This window comes from Cuculus canorus, chromosome 29 (genome assembly GCF_017976375.1).
Source record: "Cuculus canorus isolate bCucCan1 chromosome 29, bCucCan1.pri, whole genome shotgun sequence".
Classification (NCBI taxonomy): domain Eukaryota; kingdom Metazoa; phylum Chordata; class Aves; order Cuculiformes; family Cuculidae; genus Cuculus; species Cuculus canorus.
This window is the reverse complement of record NC_071429.1, coordinates 7,814-21,616: the sequence shown is the minus strand read 5'-3', so window position 1 is coordinate 21,616 and position 13,803 is coordinate 7,814. Positions and strand designations below refer to the sequence as shown.

Here is a 13,803-nt window from a genome sequence, read left to right as displayed (position 1 = left end):
TTCCCATGGCAGGGGCGCTGGAACTGCATGATCTTGAAGGTCTCTTTTGACCTAAACCATTCTGTGATTCAATGACCAATAAAGAAATAATTAGACCTTAAAGGATAATGACACAACGTGAAGAGATTTTTTGGGCATTTTCTGGCAGGTGCCTTTAGTTTTAGGTGTTAGTGTGGTGAGTATGACCATATATATTGACTGCAGGAATTTTAATGGAGGTAGATCACAGCAGGAAAGGCCTGGACCCAGAACAGAGAAAGGTGTTTTTCAACTCACTGGTTGCAATCAATAAAGACTATTTATTTTATCACAACTTGAGCTGTGCCTTCGATCAGGACAATCCCAAGCACAAATCCACGCTGGGTGGAGAATGGATTGAGAGTAGCCCTGAGGAGAAGGACTTGGAGATTCTGGTGGGTGAGAAGATCAGCGTGAGCCGGTAATGTGTGCATGCAGCCCAGAAAACCAATGGTATCCTGGGCAGCCTGAAAAGAAGTTTGACCAGCAGGTTGAGGGAGGTGATTAACCACCTCTGCTCTACTCTTGTGAGATTTCACCTGCAGCACTGTGTCCAGTTCTGGAATCCTCAACATAGGAAGGATATGGAATTGTTGGAACGGGTCCAGAGGAGGGCTCAAAAGATCATAAGAGGGCTGGAGCACCTCCCATATGAGGACAGGCTGAGAGAGTTGGGCTTGTTCAGTGTGGAGAAGAAAAGGCTCCAAGGAGATCTTATAGCAATCCTCCAGGAACTGAAAGAGGCCTACAAGAAAGCTGGGGAGGGACTGTTCACAAAGGCTTGTAGTGATAGGACAGTGGGGAGTGGCTATAAACTGGAGAGGGGCAGACTTGGGCTAAATGTAAGGAAGAATTTCTTCGCCATGAGAGTGGTGAGGCAATGAAACAGCTTGCCCAGGGAAGTTGTGGATGCCCCGTGCCTGGAGGTGTTCAAGGCCAGGTTAGACGGGGCCTCGGGCAGCCTGCTTTAATGGGGCGTGTCCTCGCCCATGGCAGGGGGATTGGAACTAGATGATCTTTATGGTCTTTTCCAACCCAAACTATTCTATAATTCTATGGCAGAAAAGGTCCTGGGGGTCCTGCTGGACACCAAAGCTGACCAGCAGCCAAAGAGGTGCCCTTGCCCAAAGGTGATCTCTAGCGGTAGCCTGGGGTAGACAGTGTCCAGTGGGCGAAGCATTGCCAGCAGGTAACCACGCTCTTCTCTGCTCTGTGCTGGTCAGGCCATGCCTGTGGTGCTGTGCCCAGCCTTGGGCTCCCCAGTACCAGGGTGACATGGACCAAACCACCTCCCTCCCCCACCTCCAACCACCCCCCCCCCGCCCAGGTGACCGCTGGTGTCATTGGAAGGACCCACTGGATCAGCAAGCCCAACCCTAACAGGTCATAACGGAACGCTGCCTTCCCCTGGACGTGCCCCGGCAACGGCCCCAGTGTCCGTAGAGACGGTGCTGGGGAGAGGTCGCCTCCTCCCCAGCAGCACTGCCCGGCACTGGGACCGCGCTTCTCAGCCTTCCTTGAGCTGCCTGGACGCTGTCCCAACTCCACGAGTGCGTAGCACGTGAAGAGCTCCCCTGGCCTCGGCACGATGGGCCAGCTCAACAGCCGCTCCAGGTGAGCTCCCCCCACCGCTGGGGTCACACGGGCACGGGCGGGCCCTGCACCAGCCGCCTTTCTCATGCCCAACATCATCTCCTCTGCAGGGTCGAGCCTGACCCCACGCAGGAGAGCACGCGCAGCCCAGCGTCACCGGGGCCACTGCTCTGCCAGCGCGTGCGAGTGACCCAGGGCCCTTCCACAAGCACGAGGGACCTCCTCCTCTTCCGGGATTCCTTAGTCATTGCCAAGACCCGGTAAGACTCGCACAGCCTGGCTCTATTTCCTCCCAAGCCCTGGCACCAGGCCACAGATACCCAAGGACCAGCCCCAGACCCCCGGCACCCTCATGCCGGATGCATCCTCGGCCGTGCCCATGACAGGTGGATGCTAGAGGGGAGCCAGAAGGCTCGGCCACCTCCCGATCACTCCTTGACGCTCCTCTCTGCAGGCGGGGCACCATCCTGCACACGAAGCTCTGCCTGCCCCTACACCAGCTGTGGGTGCTGAGCAGAGGGGCGTGGGCACCCGGGGATGCTGCCCAAGAGGAGGAAGACAAGGCCACCAGATCCCTCATCCTCAGCTGGCCCTACGGATTCTGTGTCATCACTTTCCAGTGAGTCTCACTTCCGTGCTCTGCAGCAGGAAGGGCTGGGCAGCACCTCTCTCCACTCCTCTCCCATCCTGGGCTCCATTCCTGCCTCTGTGACCCTGGCCACAGCCAAGGCACTGCCAGCACCCGCCGATGGCCGCAGGCTGCAGAGCAGGGGGCACTCAGGCTCTTTCTCCTCTCTCTCTGCAGCTCCCGCCAGCTGAAGGAGCTCTGGGTCAACGCACTCCTTCGGTAAGCCCTGTCTGGCACTGCAGCCTGGGAGGTCGGGCTCAAATTGCGGTGGGATACTCCATGCACAACTGCATGATGTGGAAATACTGCACCCCAGCTGGGGAGAGGTGCCCTCATGCTGTGGGTAGCTTTTGAGTGGGCAAAGCCAGACCAGCTGCTTGATCACCTGTGTCCAGCCAACACCTGACCAGCCCTGTCCCCAACGCTGCTGCTGCTCTTCACCTGACTGCTGGGCGGTACCTGGCTCTTTCAGGGAAGGTTGCAGTTGCTGGCATGAGAAGGAGAAGGTGGCTTGGGTCTCACGCAGCTCCCTCTCTGCCTCTTCCCTTGCTCACAGGCCATCAGAGGGAGTCGACGGAGCCTGCGTGACCCAGCTGTCCTCCTTCAACCTCCTGCTGCAGGACCTGAGGGGCCGCAAAGCTGTGAGTGTCCCTCCTGTCCCTCCTCCGCCCTCAGAAAACCAGCTCCAGCCTAACATCTTGCGCATCACTTCTCACCTTCTGTTCTTTTCTCCTTGCCCAGGAAACACAGCTGACCACCAGGAGCCTGCAGAGCTTCATCAAGGACCAGGCAGTGGTGAGGGTCATGCTGGGGGCAGTCTCAGCCATCCCCACCTCTCACACATGGCCAGGGCACCATGCAGCTCGCTGGGGGCCCCATCTGCTCTTGGGCTGCTCAGTGAGCGCAGCATATTTCTCGCAGGCTGGTCCTCCGTAGCAGGCACCTCCAGGCCCCTCTGGAAGCAAAGATGGACGTGGATACTCAGCTGGTAAGTTGGGAGAAGATGATTGTGGCATGGCCCTTCTCTCCTACTCTTGCAGGAGGGCACTCACGCTGCACTGGGGCTGCTGCCTTTGCCACAGGGCACATCCGTCCCCCTCCCTCTGCAGCGGGATAGACCGGTGGAGCCCCAGACCCCCTCATTCCCAAAAAACACCTCTCCCAGACACTCGGCATTGGGTAAAACACAGAGAGCATTTGGAGTGTTGACGGTGCACTTCTCCATTGCTCTTTGCTCTCTTTGCCTTGGCAGCAGGTGGGACCGTCAGGAGATGGAGAGGGCTGCACTGGCACTTGGCATGGCAAGGGATCTCAGCTGCTGCACAGGGGCCCGGGCTACCGGGCTCTGACAGCAGGGAGGGTCTCTCTGGCCCACTACCGGCGGGTCTTTGCACCCAGGACACAACACTGCCCCAGCCCATTCAGGTAAGCAAGCATGGCCAGAAAATCCCCAACCCACCAGCTCCTGCAAAGCGGCCACATCCCAAGCAACGAGAGACCGTGTGGGGCTTGGAGACAAAGCTGGCTCATCTCCACTTCCCTCACCTCCAGGCCACCATTCTCACCCACCCCGGGCACGGCAAAGGGTGCTTGACCCATTCTCAGCCACCTAGCTGGAAACCAATAGTTTATTCTGTGCAGATCACACAGCTGCTGGGTGTCCTCACACAACACTGGCAACTGCCTCGGCTGAGCTGAGCAAACCTATCCAAGGGATTTGCCTTTCAGAGCTAAGGTAACCATTGGGCACGTAGGCCCTTGCCACCTGTTAACTTCCACATTTCCATTGCAGGTGCCTCCAGTCGCTCCTGAGAACCAACTCCTAAAGAGCTCCTCTCCTGGGGAGAGAAGATAACAAGAGCTAACTTGCATTAAGAGCAGAACTGGTTCACGTTGACTATGCCTTTATCTGTCTTAACAACGCTCTTGAATGCAAAGCCTGCCAGGCTCCTCACAAGGCAACAGAAAGCAAAAAGCAGCCCGTGAAGAGGGGAGCGATAGGCAAGCAGGCACCAAGAGGAGAAGGCTGGAAACAGCTCCAAGGACGGGCACCAGAGCCTGGGGGAACTCAGGGGAATGCAGCCCTGAACTGCAGCCTAAAGGGAAATGCTGCAGAAATCACAAAGCACCCATCCATGGGGTGAAGCCCCCTTCCCACCAGCAGAGCTGAAGCGGACGAAAGAGACCGAAACCATATGATCCTAATTTCCCTTCAGATAGAACTGTATATAGAGCTGATATCCTTGGATGCTTCAAACTGCCCTTTTCCCTTCTAGCTCACAAAACTCAATAAGCCCATACCCTGCAATTCCCACAACCCTGTATTACTATCTCTTTCCAAAATAAACTGTCGTATATGCTACACATATTTCTGAATGCGCTTCATCACTATCACCTGCAAAGGTAGTGTCTCAGCTCCCTCTCATCCCCTTCAGCCTACAGCGACACAATGAGAAGAGCTCTTGCATAGTGGTCTTGCAATTTACAAAATAGCCTTTTCCCATTCTTTCAGCACATCGGATCCATCAACAATTCCTTTCTTACTCCATGGAGGCTCCATGGATACCTTATTGCCTTCCAGTACTTAAAGGGGGGCCTATAGGAAAGCTGGGGGCGCTCTTCATCAAGGAGTGCAGGGATAGGATGAGGGGTAATGGTTTTAAGCTGAAAGACTAGGAAGAAATTTTTTTTACTGGGAAGGCGCTGAGGCACTAGCCCAGGTTGCCCAGAGAAGCTGTTTCTGCTCCACCTCTGGAGGTGTTCAAGGCCGTGCTGGATGAGACCGTGAGCAACCTGATCCAGTTGAAAGTGTGTCTTCCCATGGCAGGGGCGCTGGAACTGCATGATCTTGAAGGTCTCTTTTGACCTAAACCATTCTGTGATTCAATGACCAATAAAGAAATAATTAGACCTTAAAGGATAATGACACAACGTGAAGAGATTTTTTGGGCATTTTCTGGCAGGTGCCTTTAGTTTTAGGTGTTAGTGTGGTGAGTATGACCATATATATTGACTGCAGGAATTTTAATGGAGGTAGATCACAGCAGGAAAGGCCTGGACCCAGAACAGAGAAAGGTGTTTTTCAACTCACTGGTTGCAATCAATAAAGACTATTTATTTTATCACAACTTGAGCTGTGCCTTCGATCAGGACAATCCCAAGCACAAATCCAGGCTGGGTGGAGAATGGATTGAGAGTAGCCCTGAGGAGAAGGACTTGGAGATTCTGGTGGGTGAGAAGATCAGCGTGAGCCGGTAATGTGTGCATGCAGCCCAGAAAACCAATGGTATCCTGGGCAGCCTGAAAAGAAGTTTGACCAGCAGGTTGAGGGAGGGGATTAACCACCTCTGCTCTACTCTTGTGAGATTTCACCTGCAGCACTGTGTCCAGTTCTGGAATCCTCAACATAGGAAGGATATGGAATTGTTGGAACGGGTCCAGAGGAGGGCTCAAAAGATCATAAGAGGGCTGGAGCACCTCCCATATGAGGACAGGCTGAGAGAGTTGGGCTTGTTCAGTGTGGAGAAGAAAAGGCTCCAAGGAGATCTTATAGCAATCCTCCAGGAACTGAAAGAGGCCTACAAGAAAGCTGGGGAGGGACTGTTCACAAAGGCTTGTAGTGATAGGACAGTGGGGAGTGGCTATAAACTGGAGAGGGACAGACTTGGGCTAAATGTAAGGAAGAATTTCTTCGCCATGAGAGTGGTGAGGCAATGAAACAGCTTGCCCAGGGAAGTTGTGGATGCCCCGTGCCTGGAGGTGTTCAAGGCCAGGTTAGACGGGGCCTCGGGCAGCCTGCTTTAATGGGGCGTGTCCTCGCCCATGGCAGGGGGATTGGAACTAGATGATCTTTAAGGTCTTTTCCAACCCAAACTATTCTATAATTCTATGGCAGAAAAGGTCCTGGGGGTCCTGCTGGACACCAAAGTTGACCAGCAGCCAAAGAGGTGCCCTTGCCCAAAGGTGATCTCTAGCGGTAGCCTGGGGTAGACAGTGTCCAGTGGGCGAAGCATTGCCAGCAGGTAACCACGCTCTTCTCTGCTCTGTGCTGGTCAGGCCATGCCTGTGGTGCTGTGCCCAGCCTTGGGCTCCCCAGTACCAGGGTGACATGGACCAAACCACCTCCCTCCCCCACCTCCAACCACCCCCCCCCCGCCCAGGTGACCGCTGGTGTCATTGGAAGGACCCACTGGATCAGCAAGCCCAACCCTAACAGGTCATAACGGAACGCTGCCTTCCCCTGGACGTGCCCCGGCAACGGCCCCAGTGTCCGTAGAGACGGTGCTGGGGAGAGGTCGCCTCCTCCCCAGCAGCACTGCCCGGCACTGGGACCGCGCTTCTCAGCCTTCCTTGAGCTGCCTGGACGCTGTCCCAACTCCACGAGTGCGTAGCACGTGAAGAGCTCCCCTGGCCTCGGCACGATGGGCCAGCTCAACAGCCGCTCCAGGTGAGCTCCCCCCACCGCTGGGGTCACACGGGCACGGGCGGGCCCTGCACCAGCCGCCTTTCTCATGCCCAACATCATCTCCTCTGCAGGGTCGAGCCTGACCCCACGCAGGAGAGCACGCGCAGCCCAGCGTCACCGGGGCCACTGCTCTGCCAGCGCGTGCGAGTGACCCAGGGCCCTTCCACAAGCACGAGGGACCTCCTCCTCTTCCGGGATTCCTTAGTCATTGCCAAGACCCGGTAAGACTCGCACAGCCTGGCTCTATTTCCTCCCAAGCCCTGGCACCAGGCCACAGATACCCAAGGACCAGCCCCAGACCCCCGGCACCCTCATGCCGGATGCATCCTCGGCCGTGCCCATGACAGGTGGATGCTAGAGGGGAGCCAGAAGGCTCGGCCACCTCCCGATCACTCCTTGACGCTCCTCTCTGCAGGCGGGGCACCATCCTGCACACGAAGCTCTGCCTGCCCCTACACCAGCTGTGGGTGCTGAGCAGAGGGGCGTGGGCACCCGGGGATGCTGCCCAAGAGGAGGAAGACAAGGCCACCAGATCCCTCATCCTCAGCTGGCCCTACGGATTCTGTGTCATCACTTTCCAGTGAGTCTCACTTCCGTGCTCTGCAGCAGGAAGGGCTGGGCAGCACCTCTCTCCACTCCTCTCCCATCCTGGGCTCCATTCCTGCCTCTGTGACCCTGGCCACAGCCAAGGCACTGCCAGCACCCGCCGATGGCCGCAGGCTGCAGAGCAGGGGGCACTCAGGCTCTTTCTCCTCTCTCTCTGCAGCTCCCGCCAGCTGAAGGAGCTCTGGGTCAACGCACTCCTTCGGTAAGCCCTGTCTGGCACTGCAGCCTGGGAGGTCGGGCTCAAATTGCGGTGGGATACTCCATGCACAACTGCATGATGTGGAAATACTGCACCCCAGCTGGGGAGAGGTGCCCTCATGCTGTGGGTAGCTTTTGAGTGGGCAAAGCCAGACCAGCTGCTTGATCACCTGTGTCCAGCCAACACCTGACCAGCCCTGTCCCCAACGCTGCTGCTGCTCTTCACCTGACTGCTGGGCGGTACCTGGCTCTTTCAGGGAAGGTTGCAGTTGCTGGCATGAGAAGGAGAAGGTGGCTTGGGTCTCACGCAGCTCCCTCTCTGCCTCTTCCCTTGCTCACAGGCCATCAGAGGGAGTCGACGGAGCCTGCGTGACCCAGCTGTCCTCCTTCAACCTCCTGCTGCAGGACCTGAGGGGCCGCAAAGCTGTGAGTGTCCCTCCTGTCCCTCCTCCGCCCTCAGAAAACCAGCTCCAGCCTAACATCTTGCGCATCACTTCTCACCTTCTGTTCTTTTCTCCTTGCCCAGGAAACACAGCTGACCACCAGGAGCCTGCAGAGCTTCATCAAGGACCAGGCAGTGGTGAGGGTCATGCTGGGGGCAGTCTCAGCCATCCCCACCTCTCACACATGGCCAGGGCACCATGCAGCTCGCTGGGGGCCCCATCTGCTCTTGGGCTGCTCAGTGAGCGCAGCATATTTCTCGCAGGCTGGTCCTCCGTAGCAGGCACCTCCAGGCCCCTCTGGAAGCAAAGATGGACGTGGATACTCAGCTGGTAAGTTGGGAGAAGATGATTGTGGCATGGCCCTTCTCTCCTACTCTTGCAGGAGGGCACTCACGCTGCACTGGGGCTGCTGCCTTTGCCACAGGGCACATCCGTCCCCCTCCCTCTGCAGCGGGATAGACCGGTGGAGCCCCAGACCCCCTCATTCCCAAAAAACACCTCTCCCAGACACTCGGCATTGGGTAAAACACAGAGAGCATTTGGAGTGTTGACGGTGCACTTCTCCATTGCTCTTTGCTCTCTTTGCCTTGGCAGCAGGTGGGACCGTCAGGAGATGGAGAGGGCTGCACTGGCACTTGGCATGGCAAGGGATCTCAGCTGCTGCACAGGGGCCCGGGCTACCGGGCTCTGACAGCAGGGAGGGTCTCTCTGGCCCACTACCGGCGGGTCTTTGCACCCAGGACACAACACTGCCCCAGCCCATTCAGGTAAGCAAGCATGGCCAGAAAATCCCCAACCCACCAGCTCCTGCAAAGCGGCCACATCCCAAGCAACGAGAGACCGTGTGGGGCTTGGAGACAAAGCTGGCTCATCTCCACTTCCCTCACCTCCAGGCCACCATTCTCACCCACCCCGGGCACGGCAAAGGGTGCTTGACCCATTCTCAGCCACCTAGCTGGAAACCAATAGTTTATTCTGTGCAGATCACACAGCTGCTGGGTGTCCTCACACAACACTGGCAACTGCCTCGGCTGAGCTGAGCAAACCTATCCAAGGGATTTGCCTTTCAGAGCTAAGGTAACCATTGGGCACGTAGGCCCTTGCCACCTGTTAACTTCCACATTTCCATTGCAGGTGCCTCCAGTCGCTCCTGAGAACCAACTCCTAAAGAGCTCCTCTCCTGGGGAGAGAAGATAACAAGAGCTAACTTGCATTAAGAGCAGAACTGGTTCACGTTGACTATGCCTTTATCTGTCTTAACAACGCTCTTGAATGCAAAGCCTGCCAGGCTCCTCACAAGGCAACAGAAAGCAAAAAGCAGCCCGTGAAGAGGGGAGCGATAGGCAAGCAGGCACCAAGAGGAGAAGGCTGGAAACGGCTCCAAGGACGGGCACCAGAGCCTGGGGGAACTCAGGGGAATGCAGCCCTGAACTGCAGCCTAAAGGGAAATGCTGCAGAAATCACAAAGCACCCATCCATGGGGTGAAGCCCCCTTCCCACCAGCAGAGCTGAAGCGGACGAAAGAGACCGAAACCATATGATCCTAATTTCCCTTCAGATAGAACTGTATATAGAGCTGATATCCTTGGATGCTTCAAACTGCCCTTTTCCCTTCTAGCTCACAAAACTCAATAAGCCCATACCCTGCAATTCCCACAACCCTGTATTACTATCTCTTTCCAAAATAAACTGTCGTATATGCTACACATATTTCTGAATGCGCTTCATCACTATCACCTGCAAAGGTAGTGTCTCAGCTCCCTCTCATCCCCTTCAGCCTACAGCGACACAATGAGAAGAGCTCTTGCATAGTGGTCTTGCAATTTACAAAATAGCCTTTTCCCATTCTTTCAGCACATCGGATCCATCAACAATTCCTTTCTTACTCCATGGAGGCTCCATGGATACCTTATTGCCTTCCAGTACTTAAAGGGGGGCCTATAGGAAAGCTGGGGGCGCTCTTCATCAAGGAGTGCAGGGATAGGATGAGGGGTAATGGTTTTAAGCTGAAAGACTAGGAAGAAATTTTTTTTACTGGGAAGGCGCTGAGGCACTAGCCCAGGTTGCCCAGAGAAGCTGTTTCTGCTCCACCTCTGGAGGTGTTCAAGGCCGTGCTGGATGAGACCGTGAGCAACCTGATCCAGTTGAAAGTGTGTCTTCCCATGGCAGGGGCGCTGGAACTGCATGATCTTGAAGGTCTCTTTTGACCTAAACCATTCTGTGATTCAATGACCAATAAAGAAATAATTAGACCTTAAAGGATAATGACACAACGTGAAGAGATTTTTTGGGCATTTTCTGGCAGGTGCCTTTAGTTTTAGGTGTTAGTGTGGTGAGTATGACCATATATATTGACTGCAGGAATTTTAATGGAGGTAGATCACAGCAGGAAAGGCCTGGACCCAGAACAGAGAAAGGTGTTTTTCAACTCACTGGTTGCAATCAATAAAGACTATTTATTTTATCACAACTTGAGCTGTGCCTTTGATCAGGACAATCCCAAGCACAAATCCAGGCTGGGTGGAGAATGGATTGAGAGTAGCCCTGAGGAGAAGGACTTGGAGATTCTGGTGGGTGAGAAGATCAGCGTGAGCCGGTAATGTGTGCATGCAGCCCAGAAAACCAATGGTATCCTGGGCAGCCTGAAAAGAAGTTTGACCAGCAGGTTGAGGGAGGGGATTAACCACCTCTGCTCTACTCTTGTGAGATTTCACCTGCAGCACTGTGTCCAGTTCTGGAATCCTCAACATAGGAAGGATATGGAATTGTTGGAACGGGTCCAGAGGAGGGCTCAAAAGATCATAAGAGGGCTGGAGCACCTCCCATATGAGGACAGGCTGAGAGAGTTGGGCTTGTTCAGTGTGGAGAAGAAAAGGCTCCAAGGAGATCTTATAGCAATCCTCCAGGAACTGAAAGAGGCCTACAAGAAAGCTGGGGAGGGACTGTTCACAAAGGCTTGTAGTGATAGGACAGTGGGGAGTGGCTATAAACTGGAGAGGGGCAGACTTGGGCTAAATGTAAGGAAGAATTTCTTCGCCATGAGAGTGGTGAGGCAATGAAACAGCTTGCCCAGGGAAGTTGTGGATGCCCCGTCCCTGGAGGTGTTCAAGGCCAGGTTAGACGGGGCCTCGGGCAGCCTGCTTTAATGGGGCGTGTCCTCGCCCATGGCAGGGGGATTGGAACTAGATGATCTTTAAGGTCTTTTCCAACCCAAACTATTCTATAATTCTATGGCAGAAAAGGTCCTGGGGGTCCTGCTGGACACCAAAGCTGACCAGCAGCCAAAGAGGTGCCCTTGCCCAAAGGTGATCTCTAGCGGTAGCCTGGGGTAGACAGTGTCCAGTGGGCGAAGCATTGCCAGCAGGTAACCACGCTCTTCTCTGCTCTGTGCTGGTCAGGCCATGCCTGTGGTGCTGTGCCCAGCCTTGGGCTCCCCAGTACCAGGGTGACATGGACCAAACCACCTCCCTCCCCCACCTCCAACCACCCCCCCCCGCCCAGGTGACCGCTGGTGTCATTGGAAGGACCCACTGGATCAGCAAGCCCAACCCTAACAGGTCATAACGGAACGCTGCCTTCCCCTGGACGTGCCCCGGCAACGGCCCCAGTGTCCGTAGAGACGGTGCTGGGGAGAGGTCGCCTCCTCCCCAGCAGCACTGCCCGGCACTGGGACCGCGCTTCTCATGCCTTCCTTGAGCTGCCTGGACGCTGTCCCAACTCCACGAGTGCGTAGCACGTGAAGAGCTCCCCTGGCCTCGGCACGATGGGCCAGCTCAACAGCCGCTCCAGGTGAGCTCCCCCCACCGCTGGGGTCACACGGGCACGGGCGGGCCCTGCACCAGCCGCCTTTCTCATGCCCAACATCATCTCCTCTGCAGGGTCGAGCCTGACCCCACGCAGGAGAGCACGCGCAGCCCAGCGTCACCGGGGCCACTGCTCTGCCAGCGCGTGCGAGTGACCCAGGGCCCTTCCACAAGCACGAAGGACCTCCTCCTCTTCCGGGATTCCTTAGTCATTGCCAAGACCCGGTAAGACTCGCACAGCCTGGCTCTATTTCCTCCCAAGCCCTGGCACCAGGCCACAGATACCCAAGGACCAGCCCCAGACCCCCGGCACCCTCATGCCGGATGCATCCTCGGCCGTGCCCATGACAGGTGGATGCTAGAGGGGAGCCAGAAGGCTCGGCCACCTCCCGATCACTCCTTGACGCTCCTCTCTGCAGGCGGGGCACCATCCTGCACACGAAGCTCTGCCTGCCCCTACACCAGCTGTGGGTGCTGAGCAGAGGGGCGTGGGCACCCGGGGATGCTGCCCAAGAGGAGGAAGACAAGGCCACCAGATCCCTCATCCTCAGCTGGCCCTACGGATTCTGTGTCATCACTTTCCAGTGAGTCTCACTTCCGTGCTCTGCAGCAGGAAGGGCTGGGCAGCACCTCTCTCCACTCCTCTCCCATCCTGGGCTCCATTCCTGCCTCTGTGACCCTGGCCACAGCCAAGGCACTGCCAGCACCCGCCGATGGCCGCAGGCTGCAGAGCAGGGGGCACTCAGGCTCTTTCTCCTCTCTCTCTGCAGCTCCCGCCAGCTGAAGGAGCTCTGGGTCAACGCACTCCTTCGGTAAGCCCTGTCTGGCACTGCAGCCTGGGAGGTCGGGCTCAAATTGCGGTGGGATACTCCATGCACAACTGCATGATGTGGAAATACTGCACCCCAGCTGGGGAGAGGTGCCCTCATGCTGTGGGTAGCTTTTGAGTGGGCAAAGCCAGACCAGCTGCTTGATCACCTGTGTCCAGCCAACACCTGACCAGCCCTGTCCCCAACGCTGCTGCTGCTCTTCACCTGACTGCTGGGCGGTACCTGGCTCTTTCAGGGAAGGTTGCAGTTGCTGGCATGAGAAGGAGAAGGTGGCTTGGGTCTCACGCAGCTCCCTCTCTGCCTCTTCCCTTGCTCACAGGCCATCAGAGGGAGTCGACGGAGCCTGCGTGACCCAGCTGTCCTCCTTCAACCTCCTGCTGCAGGACCTGAGGGGCCGCAAAGCTGTGAGTGTCCCTCCTGTCCCTCCTCCGCCCTCAGAAAACCAGCTCCAGCCTAACATCTTGCGCATCACTTCTCACCTTCTGTTCTTTTCTCCTTGCCCAGGAAACACAGCTGACCACCAGGAGCCTGCAGAGCTTCATCAAGGACCAGGCAGTGGTGAGGGTCATGCTGGGGGCAGTCTCAGCCATCCCCACCTCTCACACATGGCCAGGGCACCATGCAGCTCGCTGGGGGCCCCATCTGCTCTTGGGCTGCTCAGTGAGCGCAGCATATTTCTCGCAGGCTGGTCCTCCGTAGCAGGCACCTCCAGGCCCCTCTGGAAGCAAAGATGGACGTGGATACTCAGCTGGTAAGTTGGGAGAAGATGATTGTGGCATGGCCCTTCTCTCCTACTCTTGCAGGAGGGCACTCACGCTGCACTGGGGCTGCTGCCTTTGCCACAGGGCACATCCGTCCCCCTCCCTCTGCAGCGGGATAGACCGGTGGAGCCCCAGACCCCCTCATTCCCAAAAAACACCTCTCCCAGACACTCGGCATTGGGTAAAACACAGAGAGCATTTGGAGTGTTGACGGTGCACTTCTCCATTGCTCTTTGCTCTCTTTGCCTTGGCAGCAGGTGGGACCGTCAGGAGATGGAGAGGGCTGCACTGGCACTTGGCATGGCAAGGGATCTCAGCTGCTGCACAGGGGCCCGGGCTACCGGGCTCTGACAGCAGGGAGGGTCTCTCTGGCCCACTACCGGCGGGTCTTTGCACCCAGGACACAACACTGCCCCAGCCCATTCAGGTAAGCAAGCATGGCCAGAAAATCCCCAACC

The 13,803-nt window shown here is 56.5% G+C and overlaps 2 protein-coding genes across 2 annotated transcripts; both read left to right on the top strand.

Moving 5' to 3' along the window:
• The first annotated feature begins 1,393 nt into the window (after positions 1-1,393).
• LOC128849478 (uncharacterized) lies at positions 1,394-4,593 on the top strand. Its single transcript, XM_054051533.1, has 6 exons — positions 1,394-1,632; positions 1,722-1,871; positions 2,066-2,230; positions 2,796-2,880; positions 2,981-3,034; positions 3,161-4,593. The coding sequence occupies exons 1-6, from the start codon at positions 1,607-1,609 to the stop codon at positions 3,173-3,175; spliced, it is 495 nt and encodes a 164-aa protein (XP_053907508.1). The 5' UTR covers positions 1,394-1,606; the 3' UTR covers positions 3,176-4,593.
• Positions 4,594-6,447: 1,854 nt separating this feature from the next.
• Positions 6,448-9,308, top strand: LOC128849479 (uncharacterized). Its single transcript, XM_054051534.1, has 6 exons — positions 6,448-6,686; positions 6,776-6,925; positions 7,120-7,284; positions 7,850-7,934; positions 8,035-8,088; positions 8,215-9,308. The coding sequence occupies exons 1-6, from the start codon at positions 6,661-6,663 to the stop codon at positions 8,227-8,229; spliced, it is 495 nt and encodes a 164-aa protein (XP_053907509.1). The 5' UTR covers positions 6,448-6,660; the 3' UTR covers positions 8,230-9,308.
• The last annotated feature ends 4,495 nt before the right edge of the window (positions 9,309-13,803 follow it).

Coding starts and splice junctions, on each gene's coding strand:
- LOC128849479 (XM_054051534.1), top strand. CDS start 6,661: ATGGGCCAGCTCAACAGCCGCTCCAG. Junction 6,687..6,775: donor CAGCTCAACAGCCGCTCCAG/GTGAGCTCCCCC, acceptor TCTCCTCTGCAG/GGTCGAGCCTGACCCCACGC. Junction 7,285..7,849: donor TTCTGTGTCATCACTTTCCA/GTGAGTCTCACT, acceptor CCTTGCTCACAG/GCCATCAGAGGGAGTCGACG.
- LOC128849478 (XM_054051533.1), top strand. CDS start 1,607: ATGGGCCAGCTCAACAGCCGCTCCAG. Junction 1,872..2,065: donor TTAGTCATTGCCAAGACCCG/GTAAGACTCGCA, acceptor TCCTCTCTGCAG/GCGGGGCACCATCCTGCACA. Junction 2,881..2,980: donor ACCTGAGGGGCCGCAAAGCT/GTGAGTGTCCCT, acceptor CTCCTTGCCCAG/GAAACACAGCTGACCACCAG.